Raw genomic sequence first — 16009 nt, forward strand, 5'->3', positions numbered from 1 at the left:
TTGAGAGAAGGTCTGCTGAACTATTTGCAATAAGAATGTAGAGGAAAATAAGTTATTTCATTAGAAATGCTTGGTATGGAACACACAGTACTCAATATTAACTCTCAAAACTTCTTATACTGGAAAAGGTTTTTAAGTGACATTCCAAGTCCTGAAGTTCTTCAGGAAGAGATGGCCTGGATGAAGGAAAGACTGTCAAATTTAGGATCACCAGTGGTACTCTGTCACAATGACCTGTTGTGTAAGAATATTATTTACAACAAGAAACGAGGTAGGTGTTGAACGAAACAGCAAGTAGTTGAGTGGCTTTGTATATGCTGTAATCGGTATTTCCTACATCAGTGGTGTCATTTTACTTGTTCAGGGGAACTCAGTTTGAGCTTTTAAGACCCAGTGTAATGGGTAGTGATATTTGTGCAAATACTAATTTGCTTAACTAGATAACTCTCACCTGTATGTTACTGTACAGGGGAAGACTGTTGGTGTTCCTTGCATCTCTTCAATGAATTAATGTATTTGTTAATCCCTAGCCTGCCTGTATGACCAGGCTTTAAAGTATGTAATTGTTCATGTTAATTCTGTTCCAGTTGGATGAAGCTTTTAGGAAGGGAAAAAATCATGCAAATGTAGAAAATACAGGAGATAATGTCTTCAGGTTAATATGTGTATTGTTCTGGTTTGTGACTATGGGAAGACACTTTCATAATGCAATATCTTCGTGATACTACTGCATTCAGTGACTCAATTGATTTTCTGCATGAGGTACATAGGCATCTTAAAGATTTCTTTTGTAAATACATGCTTTATTAAGCAGTTGTAGGCAGTATGCATCTTAGCAAAGATGAATTACTTTTTTGGTTTTTATTACAATACATTCAACTCATAATTCATGTTATTAAAGAATGCCTTTAAAATGTGTAAAGTTTCTGTATAAACTCGTATTTTCTTTTACTTCGTTATTTTAATGGTTTGAGGTTCGGTTACTAAATTATTAAACAGCATACTAAACAACAAAGGCAAACTTGCAACACTAAAATGGCCATTGTGCAGTAAAAATGCACAACTTTCCTCCCATTTCAGATATCTGAGCTTAACTGAGTGCAGCAAGTTAATCGGATTAGATCAAGATTTTCTTTTGAAGTGAGAATGACATTCCTTCTAGTAGCTTCATATTTGTTTTGTGACAGTGTGAGAAGATTGTGGGTATGTAAGCCAAAAGTGTGTGAAATAAATGACTGAATGGAAGTGAAGTCTTCTCCATCAGTCATCGTTGGTCTTTGACCTCTTAAGCTTATGTACCTTAAGTGGTAAATAAAAACTAACAGAAACATGCTGGAGTTGGTTCTAATATGAAAACTAGCTGTGTATATATAACCAGTTTCTGCATCAGATATGCACTGAATGCATGTGAATTGAGAAAATGAAGTATTTTGGTGGTTCCCTCTGACTAATACCACTTTTGAAGGGATATTGCTAGTACTTCTAATTATGTAGGTATATATATATCTGTATATACCTGTACAATGCTATTACCATAAATTTTAAGTTCTAAGAATTCAGTACCAAACTTCAGTGGTTTTACTTAATTTCAATGATGGGTTATAGTTCTGCTTAAAAAGGTGGTGGTGGGGAACCCAACATGGAAGGTATGCAAAGAAAATGAGCTTGTGGTCTTAAACACATTGGGGTTGTGATATTGTAGTACTAAAGTAAATCTATTTACAAAAGTAAATCTATTTTTACTGCTTGGGTTTTGTCACTGCTGAAACTACCTTGAGTTTTAGCATTCCAGAACAGGCATATTGATGTAGAAGGAATTTTTATAGTCACTTTTCATAGTAGAACCATGCTGAAAAAGAAATAAAATTTGAGGAATTCCTTTAAAAGGTTTGTTGTCATGGTTAATAGGCTTGAAGTTCCTACTTTTAAAACAAATGCTATATGCTTTTCTTTTTGTAAACAGAATGGAGGAAAAAACAATGCCAGCAGTGCATCACATATGAGCAATCCTACAATAACGAGTGTGTGAGTGCTTGGCATTTGGGGGCAGGGTGGGGAGGAGGATGGTATGTAAAGTACTTTTTCTTCAAGCTAGCTGTAAACAGCTGGGGGAAAGAAGACTTGGAAATATGAATATGAAATAAATGTTTGTTAAACTAATCATTGAATGTGGCATGTGTACTGTGTTACAAAACTTCTGCAATCTGGGTACAGCAGGTACGGTTTTCATAGTAACCAAACCTCAATGCCATCTGTAGAAAGAATATTTGCCATTTGAAAGCTGTTTCTTACAGTGGTTTTTTTGCAGAACAAAAAATACCAATCTGTCTGTTAGTACAATCTTAAAGAAGATTCTTAAAGAATCTTTTAAAGTGGAAGCTCAGCTTTGACTGTATTGCTGGAATTCTGTTCAGCAGAGCAAAAGCTTTTATTGGTATACAAATAATTTTGCAAGAGCACAAAATAGAATCTTTTAAGATGTGCTTCATTAGGAACGGCATCAAACTGTATGAAGGTAGTTAACAGCTTTGGTGATGCTGTACTCTTACTAAATTTACTCTTCCTTCTAGAAAGTCTTCTGTGTATCAAAAAGACCTTGGTGACCCTGAACTGAAATGGAGAGAGAATTAGTCTTCCAGATTAACTACTTTTTTATTCTTTTCAGTAAAGTTTGCACAAAGTTGGTAGTGTTTATCTGGCTTTTCAGAAGCTGGCACTTTGACTCATTTACTGGTTTTAGCAACACTATTGATCGTGTTGTTTGTGAATGCTTAATTTGCACAGTTACTAGGCACAGTGTGTGTGTGTGTGTGTGTATGTGTTCAAGCTATGGACCATCAACTAGGACTCCTGTCCAATGCAGCTAGAATGATTATACCCAGTGCTTTGCTTTAGACTTGTCCTGTGCATTAAATTCATGTTAAGTTTTCAGACTTGAAAGAAAAATCATAGTTGTGACATGTACTGCTTTTAAGAAGAATCAGTCTCATGTCCTTAAATTCTATTTATGAGACTGGAATAGCATGTTGAGTGGAGTTTCACTCATCTGATTTGAATTTGTTCATGCTGTGGCTGAGAAAACCCTGCCTCTTGCTGTTTTGTTAATGTCCGTTTTCAGTCACTCAGGATATGAAAATTTGCAAGTGTTACTTTACATAACTTATAATTATCAGTGTCATCTAATCTTTGAAGGATGTAACTCAGAGCTTCATGTTGCTTTTAATTACAGTTTGGACATCAAGATAGTAAAAATAAGCTTTATGCTTGGTACTACTTATTTTTAGACCTTGTGTTCTAATGCTCTTAAAGTTTGGTGTGTGTTTTTTCCAATGTGACCTGGGAGTTTCAACAAATACCTGGTATTTTAAAAAGTATTCAAAATACTTGCTATTCAATAAGACCAAGTATCAGTATTCATTTGTCTGTATCTGTATGTGTTCTTTTTGAACGTATTGAAATCACCTGCCAGGAAGTTAAGTGTATAGGTAGATGGCTAGTTTTGTTCTGTTTATTCCCTCTGCCTACCCAATGTTTTCTATGATCTTTGGTAGGAGTCTGTGGGTGCTCAGTGCTTCTGAAGACTGAGGTATGTTTAAGGCTTCTGGTTTTGATCTAAAAACCTATTTTGTTTTGCCAAGCTATATTGGGTAAAGTTATTCTTTGGGTATATGACCCGTTTGTGAATTTTCAAGTCTGTTCATAGCATAGATCATTGTCTTTACTGAAGCTGTCTTCTAGGGCCTCAGTGGCTCGCCTGATGAGCAGCATGGGATGGAACTCAGGATACACCATTCTGCTGTGGTAACTACAGCTACAACTTGCACGTCAAAAGTGCTTACCTTATTAAACCATTAAAACTGAAGAACAGCTAGAAAGAGAGGTGTCATTGCCCTCCTACCTTTTAGTTCCCTGAGGAGGTCTAGCAGATGCTCTATTGACTACTACTTGATTTAGTAAAATTAATTTCTGGTCTATGGAACACAACACGTATTCAATTTTGTGTCTTTATGTGGCTTTTGTAGATTACATTGCATGTTGTCTACACTAGGAGACCCCTGGAAGAAACTAATGTGTTTGAACTTGAAATAGTCTATATTCTTGACACCTCTATTCCTGTTGATAACAGTAGCTTCTCCAGAGGGATGATAGAGCTTAGTTTTAAATCATGTCTTGCTTCAATAAAATACAGAAGTGCTTAGACTAGTGTCTCTTGTTGGTCTGCCTGCTCCCAGTGATACCAGTGCGATGTATAAATTCTTTGTACTTAGTAGAAACCTCAAAACAAAAGCTAGCTGCTTAACTACTAATGTAAGCCATATTTTTAGAAGTGGCTTTCCCATGTGAACCGCTGTAAATATTAAAAGTAACTTCTAATACTATGGATATTTTAAACTACTAATGTGAAGTTTCTTCTGCTTCTACAACACGGTAGCTGGGATATACATGTGTTATGCAAGAGGCAAACTTACAAGTTTTTGGTTGTTTTTAGTTTCACAGAAAGAACTGTCCAATTGTTTTTGAGCCTTCATGCAAAAATTAAATTTAAGGTTGAATTCCACAGTAGCATGAGTCTGAAAGAGATCAGTAAAAATGCAGGACTTCTTTACTTAGAACTTCTGTCTTAGCAAATGTGTGTTTGCCAAATTCTCTTAATCTGCTAGAGATTAGGTATGCTGCCTATGAATTGTTGCTGCCTTGTGGTGCCATGCACTGTACTACTTGTGCATGGACTGAAGGTTTATCACATCACTTGTTCATATGCATTTCCCCATAGGAGAGAGCCTAGTAACAGCCTCACCCATATTTAGTTAGATTAAGTTGCTTATTGTATGTAATACGATATCTGGAAGTAAGTTTTAAATATTAGCTGTGCTTAAAAATGCATAATAAGACATAGGTATGTTCAATATAAAATCTGCACATGAAAAAACTTAAAGTATTTCTTATGTTGATAATTTGCAAGCAGACTTTCACCTGTTGTGTTTATATTTTATGTGACAGAGGAAGAAAAAACCTCTAAATACAAGCAATATTAAATGTTTGGTGGGGGTTATTCAGGAGATCAGTTGTGTAGCAGAATATTAACCAGGGTTGGGCTGTGCATTTTGATGGGCTTGTAATTTACAGGTGTTTCTTTTTCACAAGTGGCACTAAAGAACCAGTGGGAAGCACAAGCATGTGAATCTGCCAGTCAAGCAGTGGCAGAAGTTAATTTGTGACGATATTGTAAGATCTAGGCTGCAGCTGCTGTAAAATTTCTTGTCCCTTCAGAGTTCTAGAGAACCTCAATTTTCCATTGCCAACAAGATTTTCCTGGGAGGAGCTTGCCACTTTGCAAGGCCACTTTCATGTTGGTTGGTTAGAGCCTAAAAGGTTTAACCTCGTAACCTTGGTAAGCGATCCTCTCTTTCTGTGAAAGTAAGGGTAAACTCTTGACTTGGAGGATTGTGACTAAGTGATTTCATTTGTGTTGTGGGGTTTAACTTCTGTTAAAAGTGCTTAGACTAGAAGATTTATCCATCTGGGAAATATTAATGTGTATTTTAAATATAGTAAAGGTGAGCTACATAGGAAGGAACACTTACAACAAAGTTGTTCTGTGATAACTTGGTCAGGACACTTATCTGGCAAAAACTATTGTATTTGATATGTGCAGTATCCATAAATCTTAAGGAGGCAGTATATTAAACACTGAAAATCCTTAGTCTGGTAAATACATAACATACTGTAATATTATTCTTGATTTACTTTTTTTGTCCTGGAGTTCTGATAGTTAGCATTAGTATCTGCAAGGTGTTTTAAGTCATTCTAAGATGATTGTTCATTGTAGTAAAAGGAAGATGTTTTTATTGAGTAAATATGCAGCTAGTCATCAAAAGAATGGGTATAGAGAGGGAGAAGGGTACAACTGTGAAAATAACCCATTTCAGCATAGCAGTGGGAAATGTAAGGTTTTACATTTTAATGCTCTAGTGCAAACAGCTCTTAAGTTAATCTGTTGCTTCTTTTTCTGATGTTTTTAGTAATTTTGCTGGTTTCCCTTAAAATGACAGAGCTCTAGTTTTACCTAATCCATCTTGTTGATGTTTTGACTGATGTGGTATAGACATTCTTCAGCAGCTTCAATGCTGTATTACCTTGAGTGAAGCATTTTCCCCAGCTTCACTACAGGTAAATGTGTGTAATTCGGAAACATTTGGGGCTGTGTTTTGTGCTCTATTAGTCCTTGTTTATATAATGCTACACAGTTTCATAATTTTGAGGGTTGTCTGACAGTTTTTTGAGACTAGTTTAAGCCAGCTAAAAAAAGCAACAATTAAGAATAGTCATGCTTTGTAAGTGTGGTTGGAGGAAGCAGGAAATACCAACATGTTAAAGGAAATACCAACATCTTCCAATATGTTAGTCCACTGTGTTTGCACACTTGTGTGAGAATAAACAGAACTGTTCTTTTTTGAGTCAGGGAAAAATTGATCTATTATTTCTACATCAAGCTTAAATAAAGGATCCTCTGCAGCATTCCTTATTTTGAAGGTAAGGGATGCCCTCATGTGGTAGAAGTTCAAAATTGAAATTCTGCTATTCAGAATTTAAAAATAGAAAATTGTAAGCTCTAAGTAATTGAAGAGCTTTCTTGAATGAATATTCAGTGGAATCTTATATCACAAAAATCACAGCCTTACCCTGGAATGTCTGAGTGCACACAACAGAGCAAAAGACAGGTGTGTGGTTTTGTTTTGGTTTCTCCCCCAAAACTTCAAAGGACACCAAAGACTTCATTTGGTATGGACTCTGATGTTGCTGCTGTTGTGTCTCACATAGGTGATGTGCAGTTCATAGACTATGAGTATTCTGGATACAACTACCTGGCTTATGACATTGGAAATCACTTCAATGAATTTGCAGGTAAAAATTGGATTTCTGAGGTAAAGGTATACTGGGTTTATAAAAAAAAAAACCAAAATACCACAAACCAACTAATTCTTGCACATTCTCTTTATCTATCTAGATACTTGTATATTGCTGTTCATCTGATGGTATCAAACTGTGTTGATGTCTCATCTTGCAGGCCCATTATGTCCTTACTTCGCAGCTCTACTAACCCAGAAATGAGAACATCATGTCCTAAGTTTTGGTAGAGTTAGATAAATACAGAACTCTCAACTTTCACAGTATCCCTCTGTGAAGAGACAGCCCATTGCAATGAAATACTGCGAATGTCTCTCTTACAGCATAGGTGTACATTGAAAATACGGGAATACGCTGTGTGGTTCCACAGTTCCAAATGGCAGTGTTTTTTCAGTGGCTTTGAATGTGTGTGCTCTGAGTACTTTCCCTTGAGTCATGTCCTAAAATGAGAAGTAAAGGCTAAGACTGTGTGATCAGAAAAGGTGGTATTTTAGAAATAAGGTATTGATAGATTCATTCATTGACTTGTTCAGATTTTTTTCAGTGAATACCCATTCCATTTACTCCATAAGGGAGGAATAACCTTGAGTCTATGCTGTGTTATTTCAGAAGACGGGGCAACAGGAAAAACCTGCATAATGTTTAGTACAGATGGAAAGCACAGTGTAGTGAAATTAGGAGCCTGAATCTACTAGTCATTGTTTAACAAACTGAATATTAAGTGTAGATAAATTTAAAAAAAAAAAAAAAATCAGACTGTATACTTGGTAACTTAATCTGTATACTTGGGGAATTTTAAGTATTTGGAAAGCAAGTTAAATACTTTACAAAATATGTTAGCTTTTGATTTTTCATCTGGGACTTCTCAGAGTCTGGCTACATCTTTAAGGAACTAAGTACAGTAACAAGACTAAACGCATGAATACATCTTTTTTTGCATGTGGAGAACATTTGTGCTTCACCTCCGCTATTCTCTCTTCATCTAGTAAAAAATGTAATTTTTTTTTAAAAGCTAAATTTGACTGGATCAGATACAGGAAAGAGTTAAGTTGCTAGGGAATTTTACCATTCATAAAATAAGACATATGGAGAATTCCCAAATCCTGTGGGAACGATAGCTAGTGGGAGTGAAATGTCATCTAGGTTTGGGACTCTGGGCAGACTCTGTGTGGCCTGTGACTAAGCATCTCCAGTATAGGAAGAAAAATAGGACAAAAAGAGTGGTTATGGAGTTAAAACTTCTAATTTTATCAATACCCCGTGGAGGAGAGAGGTAGATTTACTTCTAATAACGTTTTCCTCCAATATGAGCTTAGTTGGTGACAATGTGTATGCATCTGGAGTCAGCTTTGGATATTGTTGCATACAAGTCCATTTTCCTATGAAATGTGTAATGATATGTTGGGGAGGGCTTTTGTTTCATAATGCAAATATTTTTTTTTTGAGGCTTCTCTCAAAGCTGAACTTGTTGAATCTCAAAATACAAGTAGAATATGTATGTGGCTGAAAACATACACAGCATAGGTCTTTCTGCTATGTTGAATGCTGTGATTCATGTATGAGAAGTTCTTGCCAATGTGTAACTGATAAAGTCAGGTCACAGTAAAAACACTGATGTTCATCCACATCAATTTGTGCATGTATGTTGGGGGGGTTGGGTACTCCAGTAATGTGATTCTAATGGACTTTTTAGACACTGTAAGGTTCTAATAGGTTTTTTTCTTTTTCTAGGAGTAAATGAGGTAGACTACAGCCTTTATCCTAACAGAAAATTACAGGAACAATGGCTGAGATCTTACCTTGAGGCCTACAAAGAGTATAAAGGATTTGGCACAGAAGTCAGCGAAAAAGAAGTTGAAGTTCTATATGTCCAAGTCAATCAGTTTGCACTGGTAAATAACAAACAATTGATTAGAATACATTCAATGTTATGGAGAAGCCCTGCTACTTTACAGACAATTGCCAGCTTCTTTGAGTAGTGTGACATATAAAGAAAAACTGCTATAGCCTGTTCTATGGAAACTTTTTGCTATGTTGTGTGTTAAAAATTCTCTGTAGAATATTCCTCATGAAAGAGGCAGTGAGCATTCAGAAAACGAGGAGATGAGCTTTCAGCAAGTATTTCTAAGTGCTATTTATTGGTCTGGCAAGTTCCTGGGTTGGCTAGATATTGTGGTGGGTCAGTGTTGAACTTTTTCTTGTAATGATAAGAAGACAGAAGAGCAAGGTAGTGCTTCATAAAGACGTATAAATCTTTTGACTTCAAAAGCCTTTTTAACAAAGTTTTATCATCTTACTTCAGAGTGAAGCTAGTATACTTCGATTTTATTTTTCTTTAGAACATGTAATTAGGTCACTCGAGTCTTTCAGTACTACCTTAACTCTTTCCTTTCCTGCAGTGTCCTGGCAAGCAGGGAGTTGGTTGCAGATTTGGTTTTGGTCATCTTAGTGGTTTAAATTTTGTAGCAAAGTGCACGTGTAGTCTCCTGTAGTCCCCCAGAAGTTCTGCCTCTCTGTAGAACATGAGGGTTGGCTGTATGAGTCTGCTCCCTGCTCCTCCTTTATCTTGTGCATTATAAGCTGTCTACTGTCTGTCAGTCTGTCTTTTGCAGGCTTTGGATGTAAAAGCTTCATTCCCTTGTTCTTTCCCTTGGAAAGGGTGGAGCTTGTTCAGTTTTCATCTGGCTTTGGTGCCTTGTCCTTCGGGGTGGGGAGGGCAGGGGGTGAGGAGAAACCACATCAAGTCTAATTCATGGAGGTAGAATAAGAAGTCAAAAAGGTATGGCATTGAGTCTTTGAATGTCCCAATTATGTACACTGTTAGAAGCAGTTTGAAGATGTCTTTCTTGTTTTCCAACCTTTATCTCTGTGTGATTTCTGAAGATACTTTACAGGTTCACATTGTTTTTTTTGTTGCTTTTTCCATCTAGCCCTGATCTTGTTTTGCCTAGGGGATGCAACAGGAAATGTTACAGCAAAAGTGCCTTTTACCCAGTAGCTAGATAACTTTATTTTGCTTTCCCCTGAGGAATAACATGCCAAACTAGTCATAGGAGGACTAAGGCTAAGAAATCGGGACTTATTTCAGTCCTCTTTCTGACTAATCCAGGCACACCTCTGTTACTGTAATACCTTCAGTTTTCTGGCAAAAGCTAATGACTGCGGTGAGGTAATACAGTTCACTTTCTAGGAAAATTATTATTGAACAAGCCTTTAAAAATACCAGCTTATTTGCTGTTATCCTTTTAAAATCTGTATTATCAACTGTTACTGTTAAATTCAGCTGTCCCATTAATTTAGGAAAGTTAGATCTGCAATTAAGTAGGCTAGTGGTCTCCTTTAAAATATATAGCCTTGTTTTGTCAGTTTTAAACTGTGGTCATACTAATGTTTAAGAGGATAGAGTTCTGTTTAGAGAACAGCTCAAGACCTGCCTATAGACCACACATGATACAAAAATACTGCCAAACACTCTTGTGTCAGTTAATGTGGGAAGCTTCGTTAAGAGAAAAGACAAGCTAAAGCTAATGGATGCTGGTGTAAAATGCCAAACTGCTCACTATTGGGCAAAGTTATCTAAACTAGAGGTACAAGAAAGATTTACATGTACACACAGTAGTTGCCATTTTAAGGTGTTTTCAGGCATGTGTGTGTGCATGTGTCGTCTACACTTCTGGTAAAGTTGTTATGTACAAGCTTCAGGAAGTGATGTAGGTAGTCACTGTAAGCATTTATTTACTGAACAGAAGTTCGAAGTATATCACTTGTAACCTGGATGGTCCAGAAGTGTCTTCCACAAGGTGGCTATCAAGCCCATGGCCATTACATGTATTTGTTCATTTCAAGTATACTAATAATCATACTGTTATTGTAATCCATAGTTTCAGTCTCTGAAACAGAACCTCCAGAGTCCTTGTCTGGGCTTGTGGTAGAAGTAAGTTTGGAAGAGATGAGAAATATATGTAAATGCTGTTGAGTTAGAGGTTCTCTTATATAGCTACACATCGTATCTCTTTGTCCAAGTCAATAGTGAAAGTGAGTGGTAGTTATAATGGCCTAAGAGGTGTAACCAAAGATTCAAAGGGAGTTTCATATTTGTACTAGTTGAATAAATGTTGAATAATGTATATTTAATTAGCAGCAGCAGAAATGAGATAGTCATATTTCTCTGCGTTTTTTACCATGGTGTGTGTAGTTGTGCAACAGTCTACTTAATAGATGACCGATTTCATACATGCAACATTATTTTTCTTAATGACGCATGGAGAGTCAGGAGGCCAATGGATTTACTTCTCCGATTGCTAGTAATTAATTCTGTAATACTTGTTTACCAATCTCTTTGGTAAAGCAATATCAAATAACTTTACAAAATGATTGGCTTTTGAGAGTTCGCTTGTAGATAACTTTTTGTCTCAATGTGAGAATATATTTACATGTTGGATTTTATATAATGTTAATCTTTCACTAATTTTTTTCTTTCAGGCTTCCCACTTCTTTTGGGGATTGTGGGCTCTAATTCAAGCCAAATATTCCACCATTGACTTTGATTTTCTAGGGTAAGTGTGATTTCGGCATATAATCACAGAATACTTGAGGCTGGAAGGGGCCATCTAGTCCAACACCCCAGCTATCAGAAACTAGGAGGTCTGAGCAACAGAACTGATCTATGTGATCATACTATAACTCTTAATTTTTAACAGAAAACAAGACAGTAAAAGCTGTCTGTGCCTTTTGTTGCTGAAAGTTCTCTAAATTGGTATGTGACACATGGTGTAATAAGGCAATGAACATAACTAGAGGAATAAGTGATTTTGGGCATTGAGTGTTTTTTGTTGGAGACAAAGAAGCTTAAAAGCCAAGTTGGTCTGTGTGGTGTACTATCTGTCAGATGCAAGGCCTACACTTCCAAACTGCAAGAGTCAAGAAATGGGGCTCTTCTACAAAAGAGAGCTTGCTTACTTATGCATGGAGTGTTGATCGTGGAAATTCCTAATCTTCTTTAAAAGAGTCTTCATAATGCCAATGAACGTTAAGTTCTGTTTCCTGAGGCGCTGGCCAGTGGTGTTCTGTTTCAGGTAGATATATGTGACTCTGGCACTTGTTTAAATGGTCTTTCACAGCAACAAGCAGAGGAATTCATCTCTGCATTGGGGACTGGGTGAGGTGATAAAAATAATCATTTCACTTGGTGAAAGATCCCACTGTAGATTTTTTTGTGCTAAGCCAATTTACTAGGTTTAGTTGAATTATTTTGTAAATGAGACAAATACGGATTTCTTGTGATGTTGTTCTCAAGTAGAAGTACTTGTTAGTAACCGCTAGATGGCACAAAAAAACAAGTTAAAACACAGGTGGTAGAATCCCAAAACTTGTCAGCTTTTGAATAAACTCTCATTCTTGCAATGATCAAGACCGGATTTCTCTGGAATTGTAGTTGTCAGTTGTTGGACAGTCTATTAAGAACTATTAAACACAAAAACACCACCTTCGATAATCCTGGAACAGCATCTGTTTTGCAAACTGTAGCAGGCTGGGAGTGGGGGATGGCAGTGAGGAATTACCATATAATATGGTTCCTCTGTTCCTAATTTCTTCTTTTGGCAGCTGCTAAGGGTCCATGTTGGAAATGGGGTACTGGGGTAGGTGGATTTTCAACTAGTCCTACCTAGCATGGCTGTTTTCATGTAAGGAGTTACCTGCTCTTAACTTCAAGTGTCTCTCTCCTTTTGAATAGGTATGCAATTGTTCGGTTTAACCAGTATTTCAAAATGAAGCTGGAGGCCATGACTTTAGCTCTTCCTGAGTAAAGAGGAGGAAGAAACTTACCAAGTGGATAGACAACCCCTGAATCTTTTCTGAGAACAGATACTGGAAAAAAGCTAAACATTTGTTGAAGTTCTGTAATGCTCACTTGGTGGTTCTTGCTTTAAATAATGCCTCTAAACAGTCCTTCAGTGTTAAATTTAATACGGAAAGCATATGTACTGTTGATATAAAACGGATTAGAAACTTGATAAATCTATAAAAAGTTGTAGAAATGGCAATTTAATCCTTTGTAATTTAACATATGTTGTATGTGAATTATTTATTATAAGTTTAACATGATTCCATTGCTGCTTTCATCAGTTTTTGTAAAAGTTGGGTGCAGACAGTGAAGTTGTTCCAAAGGATTTGTTTAACAACTTGTTTTATTGAAATTGCATTAACTTATATTAAAGAGAACATGGTCGGAGAATATTAACCTTTTAGATGTATACAAGCAAAATGAGTGATAATAGACTTGTGAGATTACCAGTGTGCTGTAACTAGGGAAAAAGGTTAGGATGACCTTCTCCCCCCCCGTGCCCCCCCCCCGCCAAAGGTAGCTTTCCATAAGATGGTACTTTCCTTTTGTACAGGAATCAGCCAGCTTGCTGAAATGATAAATAACATTTTGATTTTTCCTTCTTGATGCATTAAGCTGTAGAAATGTGAAAGTTCTGTGGCCATCAGATTCTTTGAGGACGTGTATCATCATAGTGTTAGATAGACAATGTACCATCTAACTTGTGTGGGAAAGCTACTTGTTTAAGTGTACTTTTAAAGCAAAAGACCACTATTCGAAATCTATATTCCTTTTTGAAACTTGATTCTAAATCTGAAGACTATATTTGCTGTGCTTTGGCAGTATCTAGCAGAATGGACTATTGAGCTGAGGATTAGTGAACACAGATCCTGTTGCACTGGGGAGCAAGACATTTAGGTTTACAGTTCATGTATTGTTGACATCTTTCTGCTTTGTCATCTTCTAACCTTGGATTCTAGTCTTAAATGCTTGGTCCTGTAGTTGCATATTCTGGTATGTCTGCCTTTTTTTTTTTCTGTGGCAGCAAATTACTTTTCAAAGTCTCCAGTTTGAAGGATAATGTGGAAGAGTATATGACTTGATCAATGGGACTTTGATCATCACACGCATTTCCTTATTTCTTAAAGCTATTATACCAAGAATGGTCTGGATTATAAAATGTGAATTGAAAAGAAAATGTTTACTTAACAAAACAATGTGTAAGTTTGCATGGAAAAGAGGCTTTAAATCTGAAGAGGGGGTGGGGGGGAAACCCACAACAGAAAAATAAAACCCAACAATGCCGTGTGGAGTTGGGCAGGCCTGTACTCAACTCTGATTATACTCTGAAAAACTTTGCACTTTGGTCACATAAGTGCCCACATGTACAAAGTCTGTGTGTGTGCATATACACATGCAAACACAAACTTACCTGAAGAGTAAATATTATGGGGAGTCTGTTGTACAGACTTCAGCAAAGATATTTATTCAAAATTGCTTTATGGCACACTGCTCTGTGTGTGTATATGTGCATGTCCATACACACGCATACATACATATGCGCTTTACAAAAGCTTCAACTGATTCAGGACAAAGAAAACTGATGTGAATGAAAAATTTTCACCTTGAAAGACCATTTTGAATGGCATTCTGTTATTTTACAAAAGCAAGGTTTGGGTTTTTTTTTTTTCCCCTGTAACTTGTTTATATTCATCTCTGAATGTTTGCAATTTTTTTATTTCCTTCAAAAGTTGAAACCTTAATCCTAATACAAACGGGAGAACTGGGATTTTTTTGTAACTTGAAATGAGGTAACCATTTTTGTTAGCATTTGTTAGCTGGAGGCTACTATACTGGACAAATTTTCTTGGTAGTTAAATAGAAGCAGAGCGCTAAACCAGACATTTATATTTTCCTTTGTAGCGGTTATCAGGGATGTTGCTAGAGCTCATGAAAGCACTGAAGACTTTAATTTTCTGTACTTTCTCCCTGTTGACATTATGGACATACGCTGAATAATAACCCTGCTGTCTTGGTAGTCCCTTTAAGATCTGCTTGGAAGTAAGATTGATTTAAGATTTTTGAAGTCTTACTACTATTTTCTTCAAGTGGTGGCTTTATTTCTGGCAGTGTTGCTTTCTATTTGTGAAATATTTGAAAAAGGCTGTGAAAGTCACTTGATCTTGGGAAATCCAACACTTGACAGATCCTAAGTTCCCAACAGTTGGCAAAACACATTCCCTTTTCAGGTACCAATACTGTTTAAGTTTAGAGTTAGTGTAATTTTTTTCAGTTGTATAGCTCAAGTAGCAATAACTGTAGGAGTGGAAGCTTGCTTCTGCAGAACCAAAGCTCTTCATGAGTGCAGCTCAATCTCGTTTTTGTGGAGTGAAGTTCCACTGAATCCCATAAAAGCACTTTGAAGCAGATAGTAAATACTGCAAGCTTTTCCTGAGCCACTTCGAAGAAGCACAAGGATTATCACAGGTTACAGTGGTTGACTTTGCAGTACTGGTAGAGGCTTTTATTTTGCATGTTGACATTCATTTTACACACTTAAATGCTGCTTTGCGTCAGCTCTCTTTCAAGACCAAGTGCAGATTAAAACAATTCCTGTTAAGTTTAGAGGAAGTACTGTAAAACATTTTCCAAAACGAAATGCTAGTTACCTTGAGCCTTGTTCCGCATCCGTTTGAGCCAGTAGCACTTGGATATTCTCACTTGCTAAGGAATATCTACAGATGTGTGTTAAGTTTGAAGCAGTAGTTTGCAATAGCATTGCAGATTATATGGTAGCTTGAAACTGTGAATACAGGACATTCTGAATGTAAGTTAGGTACTAGAGAACATGTACTTGTTTCAATTGATTTATCTCAGTCTCTTTAATAGCAACGTTAAGATACTGAAGGATGACAAAAAATGACTGAGCTCTAGAAACATCCTGTAGTAGTTTTGACTGTGACTTGCCAAGAAGATACTCTGTTGCCTTTATGTTAAGCTAAGGGCATGAATGCCACAATTAATGATTCTTGCTCTAGTTAAAGCTGTATTGTAAATATAAAGAGGATTATTAGTAACGGCATTCTTGCATAAATAGCATCAAGTCAATAGACCATAGTGGCCTGGTTGCTTTTGTAAAGCAGAATAGTGTGAATTTTTTTCTTCTCATTTCTGCAGTCAGATTTGGCTAATGCATGCCTAATTTCTTAGATCACCAGAGCGTTAAAGATTTCTGAATGATAACTAGTCTCTCGTCATATGACTTTAAATTCCTTA

The 16009-nt window shown here is 36.5% G+C and overlaps 1 protein-coding gene across 1 annotated transcript in view; it reads left to right on the plus strand.

Annotated features, from left to right (window-relative positions):
- ETNK1 (ethanolamine kinase 1) overlaps positions 1–13166 on the plus strand; it is a 15743-nt gene extending 2577 nt beyond the window's left edge. The window contains exons 3-7 of the mRNA XM_010290673.1: positions 129–271; positions 6823–6906; positions 8641–8801; positions 11392–11465; positions 12644–13166. Of these exons, the coding sequence (XP_010288975.1) occupies positions 129–271; positions 6823–6906; positions 8641–8801; positions 11392–11465; positions 12644–12716 (535 nt within the window). The 3' untranslated portion in view covers positions 12717–13166. The remainder of the gene's footprint in view (positions 1–128; positions 272–6822; positions 6907–8640; positions 8802–11391; positions 11466–12643) is intronic.
- The last annotated feature ends 2843 nt before the right edge of the window (positions 13167–16009 follow it).

The sequence above is a fragment of the Phaethon lepturus genome, unplaced genomic scaffold (assembly GCF_000687285.1).
Source record: "Phaethon lepturus isolate BGI_N335 unplaced genomic scaffold, ASM68728v1 scaffold417, whole genome shotgun sequence".
NCBI classification, from domain to species: domain Eukaryota; kingdom Metazoa; phylum Chordata; class Aves; order Phaethontiformes; family Phaethontidae; genus Phaethon; species Phaethon lepturus.